Source organism: Xenopus tropicalis, chromosome 3, assembly GCF_000004195.4.
Source record: "Xenopus tropicalis strain Nigerian chromosome 3, UCB_Xtro_10.0, whole genome shotgun sequence".
Lineage (NCBI taxonomy): Eukaryota > Metazoa > Chordata > Amphibia > Anura > Pipidae > Xenopus > Xenopus tropicalis.
This window is the reverse complement of record NC_030679.2, coordinates 28,373,837-28,387,476: the sequence shown is the minus strand read 5'-3', so window position 1 is coordinate 28,387,476 and position 13,640 is coordinate 28,373,837. Positions and strand designations below refer to the sequence as shown.

General features: G+C 39.5%; 1 protein-coding gene across 3 annotated transcripts in view; it reads left to right on the top strand.

Annotated features, from left to right (window-relative positions):
* Window positions 1-13,640, top strand: part of arap3 (ArfGAP with RhoGAP domain, ankyrin repeat and PH domain 3) — an 89,581-nt gene that overhangs the window by 37,173 nt on the left and 38,768 nt on the right. For all 3 annotated transcript variants that reach the window (XM_002933637.3, XM_031898783.1, XM_031898784.1), the window contains 5 exons: window positions 7,703-7,764; window positions 9,118-9,179; window positions 10,461-10,540; window positions 11,602-11,868; window positions 13,182-13,251. In XM_002933637.3, coding sequence (XP_002933683.3) covers window positions 7,703-7,764; window positions 9,118-9,179; window positions 10,461-10,540; window positions 11,602-11,868; window positions 13,182-13,251 — 541 coding nt within the window. The remainder of the gene's footprint in view (window positions 1-7,702; window positions 7,765-9,117; window positions 9,180-10,460; window positions 10,541-11,601; window positions 11,869-13,181; window positions 13,252-13,640) is intronic.

Below are 13,640 nucleotides of genomic sequence, written 5' to 3'. Positions count from 1 at the left end.
ATCGCTTCCTGGAGCCAATGCTAGAGGAAAGGGTGGAGGTTATGCTACAGCTGCATTTAGACAATTGTAGGAAGTCTTGACCTTGCTGAAATTATTTAATGGCTTTGCATAATGTGTTAATGGCAAAAAGTACACCAAAGCAATCCCTGCTTTAGAGCGCAACATCTTGCATGCGTTTTTTTATATTGAAATAAGAAAAGAAAGTTTTTCTTTAGCCATCTGCCTTACCATTCTTTGCATGGATATTAGGTACTGGTGCAGCAGGATCAGTGTGGATGCATATTATCGTGACTAGCATTTATAGCTGATTAGTGGCTGCTTCGTTTAGATCACCAGAGATGAGGAAGTCTGCCTCTCTAAAACCAACCCAAATGAGGAAAGCACCTTCACCAACACACGGATGGAAAAGAGATGGTGTGTCACCAAGGCCGGCACCGATAGGCAATTGCGATTCACCGCAAGTGTCACGGGTGAAGAATACATCTACATCGAGACCACTGCCAGTGGGTAACAATGCTCAGCTAACTGCTTATCAGAGAAGGAGTACTACATCACCAACAGTGATTACAACACCTATGGCTTGCATTGCTTCATCTCTAAGGCCAAATCCTGTGGGGGACTCTGGTTCACCAAGGCTGCCTCCAAAAACACAGGCTGCTTTTCCACGTCCCCCACCAATTGGACATTCTGCTTCTCCAAGGCTGCCCCGTTTAAGCAGCTTTAATGCAAATATGACGGACAACAGTAAAAGCAATGGTTTTTCTGTAACAACCTTGACTAATATGTCATCAGCTAAGTCAGCAAAGAAAAAACCTTCAGTACTAAAACATGAAGCAATAAAGAACACGCCACCGGCAAAACAGAAAATAGTTGCAAAAAATTCAACTTCAGCTGAAGATCTAAGCAATTTAGTTGAACCTCCTGCTACACTGAACAATAAAACTGAACAGAGGCCAGTTCCAGTTGGGAATGCTTCTTCACAGAGTCCAGCTCCTCCAAAATCATATTTTATGAGATATACTGCGCTACCAAAGCCACATGTGATTAATAATGGTTCTTCAATATATTCTACCCCTATGAAAATACCATCAAGGTTAGGTGAAGCAGAACTACGTTCCAATAAATCGGTCACAGCTGAGAACTACATATTAAAGCGTCCCACGCCACTCGGAATTTCGCCATCATCAACTCTTAAAAAGTCATTAAGTGGTAAATCTGCTCTGAAGGCTCCTTCAGTAAATCCAGCACCAGTCAATACTTCACTTACATCCAAACTAGATTTGGGACAATCTTCATCACATCAAGAATCAACTGAATATGCTGTGCCAAAAATTAAATCAAGCACTTATGTGTCGAGGATAAAGTGTGTTGGGAATGTTACCATACCAAAACTAAACGGCAAAAAAGATTATTTGTCCCCCGTGGTGAAGGAAATGGAACTTTCAGCGACAGAAAAGAAAAATGGAGGTGGGAATAAATTTTCTCCAAAACAAAAGGCAGTGGAAAAACACAATTTATCAATACAAAAATCTGCAGGAAGTGTTACTTTCCAGAGGCCAAAGCAAGCAGGAAATACTGTCTTGAAGTTGCCAAAAAGCAAGAATGCTGTGTCACCAATACATGCTACACATTCAAGCACTGGTTTATCAGGATTAAAGGGTCATTCTGATACAAAACCACAAGGCAGTATTTCTTCATCATTGTCAAAAGTAATGAAAAACATTCCTTCAGCAAAACTAAAACTAAAGGACAATGTTCCTTCCCCAACAACAAAACCATCACCTATCAAAACTACAACCAGGTCACCACCTATGGGAATTATAACTTCAACCGTATCTAAGCCAAGTGGAAAGATGTCCTTGGATCGCGGGAAACCTGTGGGAAGTTGTAACAGAGCTCAGCCTAAAACAGTAACTAGTCAAATATTACCAAGACTGTCATTCATGCAGAAAAAAAGTACAACAAAAACAGCACTTATAAAGGATTCCTCCAGAGCAGGAGAGAATGACTATCTACTTTCATGTCCAGGGAGGGCAAATGTACCTCAAGAGGGCATTATGGAACCGGATAACTTAAATCTTTCTCAGAAAGCCTCTCATTCCCCAGGCATAGAGGACAATAATGATTTCTGCCAGTATGGTGACACTTCATGGAGTTTAACTGATGAATCTTTAAGATCCGCACTTTTAGCTAGCACTTCTACATTTAAGCCAATACAAGATGAGCACTTAGTTCTTGTACGGCCTAGGTTAATGGGACCTGCTTTAAATAATGTAGCCCTTGACTATCAATATAGGACTTCAAAAACAAAAGATGCATAGGTTTTCACGTAATGGGAAGTGAAAATACTGTTTTGAAGTATCCTGTAACCATTACAGGCAAGATTTGGGGCGATTATAGCCCTGTTTTTGTTGGGTCATTTGAAATATCAGCATGATGTATGCACTATAATATATTTGGGTGCTGAAGGGCTGATGCTGGAGGTCGTTATCCTGTGGAAATAAATGGGTGGTTTCCTGTACATTTACTGAAAACATCAATGTATGAATGGTGGCAAAGCCTAATAGATAAATACTTCATTTGCATTTTATTCAAAGCACTTGCTTATGGCATGACCAGGACTTTATGTAGCCTGCACTGTATTTTGTGCTCTCTGATAAAAGAAATATTTAATATGTGAAGGATAATTTCACAGAGGAATCATTCTGTGCGAGGCTGAAGTCTTTTACTACACAGTCGGGTTAAAAAGTATGCTTTTAAGGTTATTATAGGTTAGTACCCAAAGGTGCAGTTATATGCTTGACGTCGCAGAATGTTCCCATATGTAGTAGTCTGTTATGTGCCCAACATTGCAATCCTGTATGTAGCATTACAGATATATGCATTACATTTCTGACCTATATATGATAATACACTACCATCCTGTTTGTAATAAAGTAGTAATATCCCCAATATACATAGCTTCACATCCGCCATTACATTACTTATACAACATTATATTACACCTTCTCTACCAGCCTTCTTTCATGCCCTCTCATTGTAGCTGTGGTGATATATGTATAGTGTTTCTGGCATGCCTTCTTGCTCCGATCCAAGCACTTGATTATCCAACCAGCTCTCTGCAATGATTAACTATATAGCTCCTCTTATTGATTGAATCTGTTCTAAGTTGCTGTGAAATCTTTTGTGACTCTGGAGTCATATACATATATACAAAAATTGTGCAAAGAATTGATTTGTCCGTATTTAGGGGTTGAGGATTTAGGGGGGTTACAAACACTTTACCACCAAATATACTATTTAGTGAAACCTTACGTTACAAATTGCTTAACCATGTAACAGTTACTAGAAATATCCTATTGCCTATGGTTCCATTAAACAGCTTTGCAGCAGTATTGCTGCATACTACTGAATGGTTTAGATCAGAGGCCCCAACCTTTTATATGTTTGAACCACATTCTAATGGAAAAAGTGTTGGGGAGCAACACAGCCATGCTAAAAGTTCCTGGGGGTACCTAATAAGAGCTATGATTGGCTATTTGGTAGCCTCTATGTGGACTGGCAGCCTACATGGGACTCTGTTTGGCATTAGAATGGGTTTTATGCAGCCAAAACTTACCTCCAAGCCAGGAATTTAAAAATAAGTACCTGCTTTGAGGCCACAGGCAGCAACATTCAAGCAGGTGGCAAGCTCCTGAACCACTGGTTGGGGATCACTGGTTTAGATCATTAGTTTGCACCCTGGGATCTGTATATACTATATTCACTGAGTCAATTCCCAGTAAGAAAAGTCTACAAAATAAAAATGGGTTGCGGTTGGTTATACATATAGCTGGAAGTTGTTGGGGGCACAATTTGAGCTTTGTGTTTTAAATGTCACAGACTGTACTTTGTCCATGTATTCTTACTCTGAATTCACTGTATGTTGTCCATAATGTAAATATAATACATTTGGTTTCACATTGCGTCTTAAAAGACAACTGTATATGAAAGAATTTGTATTAACAATAAACATGCTGGAACATGGAATCTCTGTGTTTTTGCTTTTTATGGAAAGGACGGTTTTGGTGACAAATGGACAACATCAATAATTGCATATCAAAGCCGTGCTACCATTATTTAACCTAATTCCTTTGAAAACTGCCTGCAAAACAAGCTGCTTTTAACAGGATGTGGCACAATAAGGAAGAGTTGTGTAGTTTCCTTAATAAATTCAGTGCAAAATACATTTTAAAGGCCAACACTCATTTCCCATAACACAGGCATTCTTAACTCTTGGGTTGGCACCCAAAAAATATAGTGCTTCCCATCTTATTTATGGGACATAAAGCTCATTCCAACTGTGATATAATAGATTATGGTTAGGTGAACTGTAAAATATCTACCTGTACAGGTAAATTATATAAATTAACAAGCACCAATGAGTATAAGACCCCCCCCCCCTTAGTTTTACTCTAGCAGTGCATGCAATTATGGGTAATAAAAAAAAAAGTGAATCTTTTTTTGTAAAGGAAAATATACCCATTTATTTATTAAAGCTTTTATTTACTTTGAATTCTATAAGGATGACAATGTGAAGCCATAGACTTGTGAAAAGACATGACTCAGGAACTCTTGTATATTATAAGAAATAATGTACCCCCTCTTGTAAAATGTAAGGACATTAGAAGTCAACTTGGAATTCCATGAACTGTATAAAAGTACTCCTGCTGTGGCCTTTCATAAAGGGCTGTTTGTCAATTAAGGCCAACTGACCTGTGTTATTAATTTCCTCATTGTCACTCAGTGTTACTATCCAAACATACTGTTTGAAATATGAAATTACATATTTTAACTACTACTAAAAACAAAGGTTAGTAATTGGAAGTTACATATATAATTTTATTAAGTACAGGTGGAAATATTTGTGTCAGATGTCGAAAATAGCCCTATATTGTAAGTTGACTAACTAAATGTTTTGGCCCACATTAGGCCCTTTATTAAGGACCCTGGATGTATAGATGCAGAAATGAAATGGTTTTGAATTAACATAAATGGAGGGTGGGTCCTTCTGAACTTTATATATATTATGCATCTGTATTACCTTTGGCACCTCTATGACACCTCTATGACACCTGGAGATACTCAAACAGTTACACTGTCAATCAGGCTCATAGTGAGCTTTGTCTCCTAAACCAGAGCAATAGCACATTTTTCAGATGGTGCGGCCTCCGTATAACTTCAAAAGGAACTGCCAGATGCCATCCATACTGCCAGTTTTTTTAATATAATCTTTATTGAAGATGGATAGACTCATTTAGTGATGTTGCTAAACATTTAGATACATACACCTACGGGTGGGCGATATCGGGAGAATCCAGGCTAATTACGGGTATAGGCAAAGTCTGTCCGGGGACCGCATCAACGAGCCGATTAGGTCCCCGATACGAATAGTTTTTTAAACCTGGCCGATTTCAGGCCAGATATCGGTCGGGCAGTCCCGTGGCTAGTGCACATACACGGGTCGATTAGCTGCCGAATTGGTCTAAGGGACCGATATCGGCAGCTAGAATTGGCCCATGTATGGGGACCTTTAGGCTTGTGCATGCCCATCAGGAGAAGAAACACCAATGCTAGTGCAACTGATTTGGCCAGTTTTACTACAAACACATAAATGAAGAGAATGGTAAGTGAACATTCACTGGTCCCCTGTTTCGTTGGTAGCATGTAGCATCTGTGCAAGTGTATACTTTTTAAAAAAACAGGGTTTTTTGGTTACATAGTTTTGATGAAGGTAAACACCATATATGGTGGCTTAACTCCAGCCATATCCTTCATAGACTGACACCTGCTACATGGTTGCATTTCTTGGTAAAAGTGTCTCCTGACCAAAGCATTGGTTTCACAAGCTGACCCCCCCCCCCCCCACTGCAACATGGTGAGAGAACAGAGAAAAAGCAGCAAGGCTTAAATGTTTCACTCAACACAGGCAAACATCGAAATGGATTGTAGCAGTGTGAGCCTATAAGAGAAAGCAAGAAAAGGGAGCAGTACAAGTTAGAAAGCATGGGGGGGGGGGGAGACAGGAAGTGGAATAGCAAGAGAGGAGGAAATTGTTGTAGGGAAAGAAACGGAGGAAACAATGGAATCAGGCTCTCACACTCTTCCGTAGTAGTGTTGAATCCAATTGCAATGAACCTTTCTATTTGTCACGTTCAGAACGAATGGGAATTTTCTCATAAGCTCATTATCCATGGGTCATATATCTTGGCCCTTTCACTTACAAGCTCCTTGTTTCCAACATGATTTATGAGTTACAAAGCTATTTGTTGTACCTTTACTGTAAGGTTCACACAGCTCTACCCTATGACCTTTTTAAACACCATTGGGTTTTTTTGACTATCTTGTACAGAAACACATCATCATTATTCTTCCAGTAGGAATGTAGGACATCCTGCTATTTACCACAGACCTGCTGATTGCTGACCATGCTTACTGATCACTTATGAGAGAGGCACTGTAAAAAGGATTAGAGAAGAACTGCAGTTCTCTCAAGATAAAAAATTATCGATAAGAATTTTTATGGATCTTGTTTTTTCATAACTGCTAAATTGATTGTAACTGAGATCAATAATTACACTGTTGTTAGGGCACATTGCTTTGCTTCAGGTGGTAATGAGGTTACCACTGGGAAAAAAATAGGGTTAGACTGATCTGCCAAAATACCAGAAGATCTCCTGGTGGGTCTAGGCCATAATGGGCACCAGTAAGGTATAATTCCAATTGCTTCTCTAACCTTTATATTATTTGGTACTGTCTCCTGTCTCAATTATTGGAGAGTAGGCTTCTGATGTGGGCCCTAGAAGGTCCAGTTTCTGGTTTACAAATAAAAGCAAGGCTTGTAGTTTTTGGCATCTTTACAAATCTGTTATAATTCTGATTGATTCTGTGTAGCTTTGCAAAGTTTCTGTCCAAAGGAAACAATGAACAATGACATTTGGTTGATATACCCCAGTGAACACTTTCTGATGAAATGGGAAATTGTTTTAATAAATAAGGAGCATTGTTAGTAATTTATTGGTGAAAAGTCAAGGATTTGTTAAGTTGGCCTTGTACATATTTTATTGCACCTGGAACCTTGATGGCACCTCTTTGTTTTTGCTGTGCTTTTACTTGTAGGTTGATTCATCCATTTCCTTCATTAATCTAGTTGCAGAGCTTTTCCTTGTAACTAATGTCAGGGACACATAACAATCCCCAAAATTATTTTGGTTTGTCTCCACAACACACCATTTACTACAGAGATTGCTTTCCTACCATAGAAAATTTGTAACTAAAAATTAATTTGGAACCAGTTCTTAGGTCCCATAATTGACTCCCCTTCAGACTGTAGATTTATGTTGCATCTTAAAACTGTCATAATGCAATAATAATATTATGCTAAGAAGTAACTAACTAAAACATTTGACCTTTTTTTGCTTTAATGTTGCATATGTACAGGTGAATGACTGCATAATTAGGGTTTTTTTGTGGTTTGGTTAACGTTTGAGAACCTTTGGAGATAATAGGTGTTTTGAGATATATTTGTCTACTGGCCCACTTTTTTTTTTTAATTTCATTGTATGGCTATTAAGAGATCATCTGCTGTTTGAAGTACACACATAATATCATGCACAGCCTTGGCACTTACTGCTATATTCAACTCTGAATTTTGTTTTCACAGCTGTTCGGGGGTTTCAGAACTAGAATTGCCTGTTGTTCCTGAGAGACCCAGCTCTACAATAGGTAAGAGACATTAGTAAAGTAATGTATACCTATACCTGCAATGCCTGCCCGCCAGATTTCTCTTACTATTGGAACTTTGATTTCTAAGGATGGTTCTATGTAGAATGACCATCTTAGATCTTAGACTTCTAATAATTTGGAAAGAGAGCTATATTTATCACTCCATGGTGGCCCAGATAGAACATTTTTTAAGCTTATTTCCTGTAGATGGATATGCTATGCTAGCTTAATGGTCTTTTCCCTATGGGACCAAACTGTAAAATATGTCTTTATAAACAGTGAATTCAACCCTGGAAGCTCCCTCCCTGTGTGGGTCACCTAGAGGTGGGGGCTGTTTTTTTTTAAAAAGCTTTTTTCAGCATATGGGGTTTAAATATATGCTCACATTATTACCCCCCAATGCTGCCTGAAGGAATAGAAAAATAAATTTAAGTGGCAGACAATGAAAAAAGCTTAGGTGCTTTAGGTCATTGGTGCCAAGCTGACTTCCTGGTTAGAGCACAGTGGAATTCAAGTTGCCGTTACCGTCGCTTTTGCCCTTTCTCCTTTGGGGCACTTCAAGCTGAAGAGTTAAAAATTCAAGGGGAAGTAAGCCTTACCTATCATTATAGCTGTTTTGGGGGGAATTAAGTATTAAAAAAAAAAAAAATTGGTGCTACTGTTCCTTTAAAATACCAGAGGGTCACTTGTTACTCAAAACACTTAAAATGGGGAAGTTGTGGAATTCTCTCCCTGGCATGGCTGTACTGTTATATTCAATAGGCAGTTTCAGAAATAGATTAGATGCCAACTGAGAAATGTTAAAGCTTCTGATACTAATGTACTTCTGGTTTGAAAACCTGAACCTTTGTTAACAATGTTCTCATTGTGGAATCAGTTTTCCTCTGGATCAAATGGAAAAAGGAACCATCTCAATTTATTGAAGCCTATTTAAGAAGGGTGGACTTTTCCTATTGCTTATACAGAATATTTTTTCCTTTCTTTACATATGTATGGAACAGTGGAAGCATCCCTAATTCTTGCTTCCATTGAGCTAACCATGCTGCTTGTCTCTGCAGAGAGTTTTGTCTATAGATTTTGCTAGGATAGGTATTTAAATAGAAAATATCTCAGGCTCAGCCAATAATATTGTTGCTTTCAGGCCTTCGAGCAGTTAAACATTGTTTAACACTTTCTTTACTTAGGGAGGAATAGATTTAGAGTCACTATCCAGATGAATACTGTAGGCTTCCTATGATTTTTTAATTTGTATATGACAATGATTTTGTTTTCTTTATACAATGAGAGGTGCATGATAAGGGATTATTATTGATGCTATACCTTTCTCTGCTTCCTGAATTTGTTCCCATTTAGAAGAAATTAATCCCTACTGTGAGGCAGTCTTCAATCGGAACCCTCAAGCACAGGATCCAAAGGTAGGAATTACAGTGCAACAAGCCAGATAGTCATTCTGTACAAGGATATATTATGGTATATAATAGTGAAGAAAGGGTGGTCCCCATCAGGGACATAGAGCTATTATTATTATTAATATACAATATTATTAACCTGATAGCTGTCATTTCCAGAGTGCATTATATGGCTATACCCATTCTGGTCTAAGCATAGATGGGTATAGATGCCAGCTCTTCTTGCTCTTCCTGGTGCCGTCACATTTTTTCCAGAGAAATCTATCTCTGATATTTAAAGCAGACCAACGGAACTTAAGAAATATTTTTTGTAATCACAATACAGTCCTTCCTTCCTGCTTTTGACATGGCTGACACATTTATTTTGTATTTATTGTATTTTTTGAGGCGTGGCTAGTGTAATCTTATCATAAAACCTTCTCCCACATCTGGGCTAGATCACTTTTTGTCTCCGAATGTGCCTTCACAAGATTTTTTGTTCTTTGGCTTCTGTTCCAATAAAGGCCAGTGTTCTTTGGCTTTTGTTCCTATAAAGCCCAGTGTTATGCAGATCTCTTGATAAGCTCGACCCATGCCTAAAGTGACGTAGGTGCCAAAAAAGTAATAATGGAGTGGTTCTGTAACAAACACCTGGAACACCTTCCCCCCCCCCCCCCCCCCCCCCCCAAAAAAAAAAAATTTATGGCACTGCAAGTGCATGACCAAGATGTATTGGCCCCTGAGGCATAGTGTCCGGCCATCCCATCTACTGCCACTGCCAATAACTTGCTATATTCCCACCTGGTCGCTAGCTCACACTGCCCAACCATGGAGTTACGCCTCACCCTGTTGCACCCAAGGCAGTCACCTTAGTTGTCTACCCTTAGTTCCAACCCTGACACCACATTCACCAGCAATTTACCCCCAGCCCAGAAGGGTTTTAGTGATGCTCACTGGGGTTTGGGTTTTGGCTAGCAGTCTCCCCACCACTGATTTAAAACTTTCTGTGTGTATGTAAATGTTTAGTGGTTTAATTATCCATGGTTTATTTTTCAACTTTGTTAATTGATTGTCCCCTGTTTGTTATATTATTGTAAAGCGTTATGTAACTTTTGTCAGTATACAAATAAATGATGATGATGATGGCAAAGCGAATGGTGCCTGCTTTGGGTTAAGCAATGAGCTCGGGATCCTGCCCAATGGGGTGCAGCTCATACATCCTGACTTGTTCTACTGGGAAGCCGAGCATAGTCTAAACTGATTAATGACATTTATTCCTTTTGTACTAATAATCCCCTTTCTATGTAGGATGGCAAAAACACCAAATTCCGCACATGTACCGCCACCATGCCTATGTTTACACCGGGGGAGGAGAAGGGCCAAGCCAGGTAAAAAGCCAAGGTTTTTATGCAATGATATAAATTCCACTTTCTGAACTTTGAACTGGGCTCATATGGTGCAGTTACCCATGAAATCCAGTTAACAATTGGCTCTGATAGTCTGCTGTCTATAGAATACTGAAAGCAAATCCCTGATTGGTTGCTATGGATAACTGCATGTAGACAAATTTGCTCAGTACAGGTGTGGGACCTGTTATCTAGAATGCTTGGGACGCCAGGTTTCCTTTAATTTGGATCTCCTTAGGGCTGTGACAGAGGGGGAGATTAATTGCAGCACAACAAATCTTCCCTGTGCCAGTGGGATGGCATTTCGGGGAGATTTGTCACGCCGCGACTAATCTCCCCGTCTGTCACAGCCCTTACCTTAAGTCTACTAAAAAAATAATTGAAATATTAATTAAACCCAATAGGATTGTTTTGTCTCCAATAAAGATTAATTGTATCTTAGCTGGGATCAAGTACAGGTACTGTTTTATTGTTACAGAGAAAAAAAGAAAATCATGGGGAACGGCCTTCCCATTATTCAAAGCTTTCGGATAATGGGTTTCCGGATAATGGATCCCCTACCTGTTAAAAAAAAAATGAATCCAGTGCACAAATTTAAATTTTTTGGGGCTGTGCTGCCATTTGCCTGTTTTGGTTGAGGCTTAAAGCTTCATGTACAAACACAGTGATGTGTGCAAAGGGCAGTTTTCAGGTGCAGATTTCCATGTTTTTTTTTGCCCACAATGCAATATTTATCTAGAATTGTATCTAGTTTTATCTAGCATTTGTGCTGCCCCAAAAAGTGAATTTCACCCAGGTTGCAGCTAGAATTATAAGAATGGGAATGGTGTAGCATGCAGTTCACTTGCTTGTACACTATTCATCAGAGCAGACTGGGCAGGCAGATATGCAGAAGCAATGAATATAGAGTTTTGTTTACATCAAATAAACTGAGAGGGATGTTCTGTACCCACAGCAAGCTATGTTCTACATTCCCGGTTCATTCAAAGGGATACTGACACTAAAAAAATGTTTTTTCTTTTGGATGTATACATTTTGCTTAGGAATTCCAGTGATGCAGTCATTGATAGAAAGGGTGAGGGAGAAGAAGGAAAGACGCACAGAATCAATCAAATAGCCCAAAATGACCAGGAAGGCTACTCAACTGTCGATGCACCTCCAGCCAACAACAGGTTCAGCCTTCCTTCTGACTTGTACAAGGATGAGATCTTAGATGACCTGACTATCTCGCCATATGCCAGCTTTACGTCTCTGTCAGAACGTTCCCGGCCAGTGCTGAGTACATGGCTGGACAAACTTTCGCCTCAAGGGTAAGTGTGTGATTGCGCAACAAGGCCCATATGGAAGCCTACTGTAAGGACGTGACATAGTTTTACATGCTTTTGCGGCAAACCCATGACAGAACTTTAGAGCACTATGTCATAGTTATGTAGTGTGACTTTTGTAAGTCTGACTGTCTTGCTTTACTCACCTCCTTCTCTGCTCTAATTCCAGCATCTCCTTCTGTCTCTTCCTCTCTGTTCCTGTCTCAGCGAAACTCTGGCTTACCACTGCCATCTTGTCTATAACTTTACCATGGGGTTACTACTACCCTAACCACCTTGCTGGTGTGACTATCCTAGCTGACTGTCACCTCTGAGGTGAGTCTTTCACAGGACCTGACCTGACCTGACATAGGCTCTGTAGTGGCCACTTGAAGTGACTTTCTGTTGCTAACCTTAGGGTTTGCTGCCACCTAGGGACTTGAACTGCAAGGTACACTTAACTATTTAAAAAATATATATATGCTTAACACAAAGTTCTAACAGTTTGGTTACTGTTGTCTAGTTCGTTATTTCTATATACACTGACAATATTCTATTTTGTTTGAGTACGCATTTAAGGCGATGCAGTGGTTTGGGTGCATGCACATGGAAAGGCACAGGGGCTCCTTTTTGGCCTTTGTTTATCCAGGGGCCCAGAATCAGCCCAGCGTGGCTATAGCCTAAAGGGCACCAGTGCTGTGGTGGCATGGTCTGCAACTAAATAAAAATGCTTGAACGTAAATAGGAGAAGACTAAATGCAAATGCAAAGCTACTAATCAAAAGGCAAAAAATTAGACTATACACGGGCAGACATTGGCTGCAGTGGTTGGCAGTCAGCTAATTGATTGAGCAGCCTACTGGTCCATGTATAGCAACAATAGGTAACCAGTCAATATCTAGTCAAGGTACATTCAAATATTTGATAGACAGACTAGAAAGTCCCATTATCCTATGGCCATCCTTGAAATATGATTGTTGGCCCAAGGGCTAAACATTTGGTTGAGCCTATTTTGTTCCACCACTTGGATGGCTAGATCAAGAAAATATCTGTTTCTTTAGCATCCTGGCCAAACTGGTAGATCTTACTGTTTATTGTACGTTGTACTATGGCTACTGGGGCTCACTGATCCTAGCAACCAGACAGCATCTTAAATCTCAAGTTAGTTAGGTGTCAGTCTGTAATGTTAGATACTAAACTGACTGTTTTGGGCAGCCTATCACTTTAGCATCATCCTGTAAATGTGCCAGCTGCTCACTTATATGTGTACATTGTCTTGTAATGAATATGAACCAATACTGTGTTTTCTGTTCTCTCCAGTAATTATGTCTTTCAGAGACGATATGTAAAGTTTGATGGACAGAATCTCATGTATTTCAGCAATGACAAGGTAATGCATCCTTTGCATCATTTCCTTATTCCCCTGTCCCGTCTCTCTCTTTTTAATTCTCTTCTGCTTTATTCCAATCTGCTTATTCAGAGGGGCTGAGAAGAACCTTAAGGTAACATGGCAAGTATTTCTAGTTGGTTGGTGTTCTGCCTAAATGGGAAATACACAATGTTTATAGTTCGGGTTTAACTGTCACAAATGCCACCATCAGCAAAGTATGACTTTGCCAACAGAATCATTTCTCTGCTCAGTATATACAGTATGCATTATATATATTGCCATTAAAATGAATGGGCAAAAAGGACACCAGGTTTGTATGAATGAAGCATCCCACAGAAATTACAGATCCCTCATTTTAACCAGTTAACCAGATGGAAGAGCTCTACAAA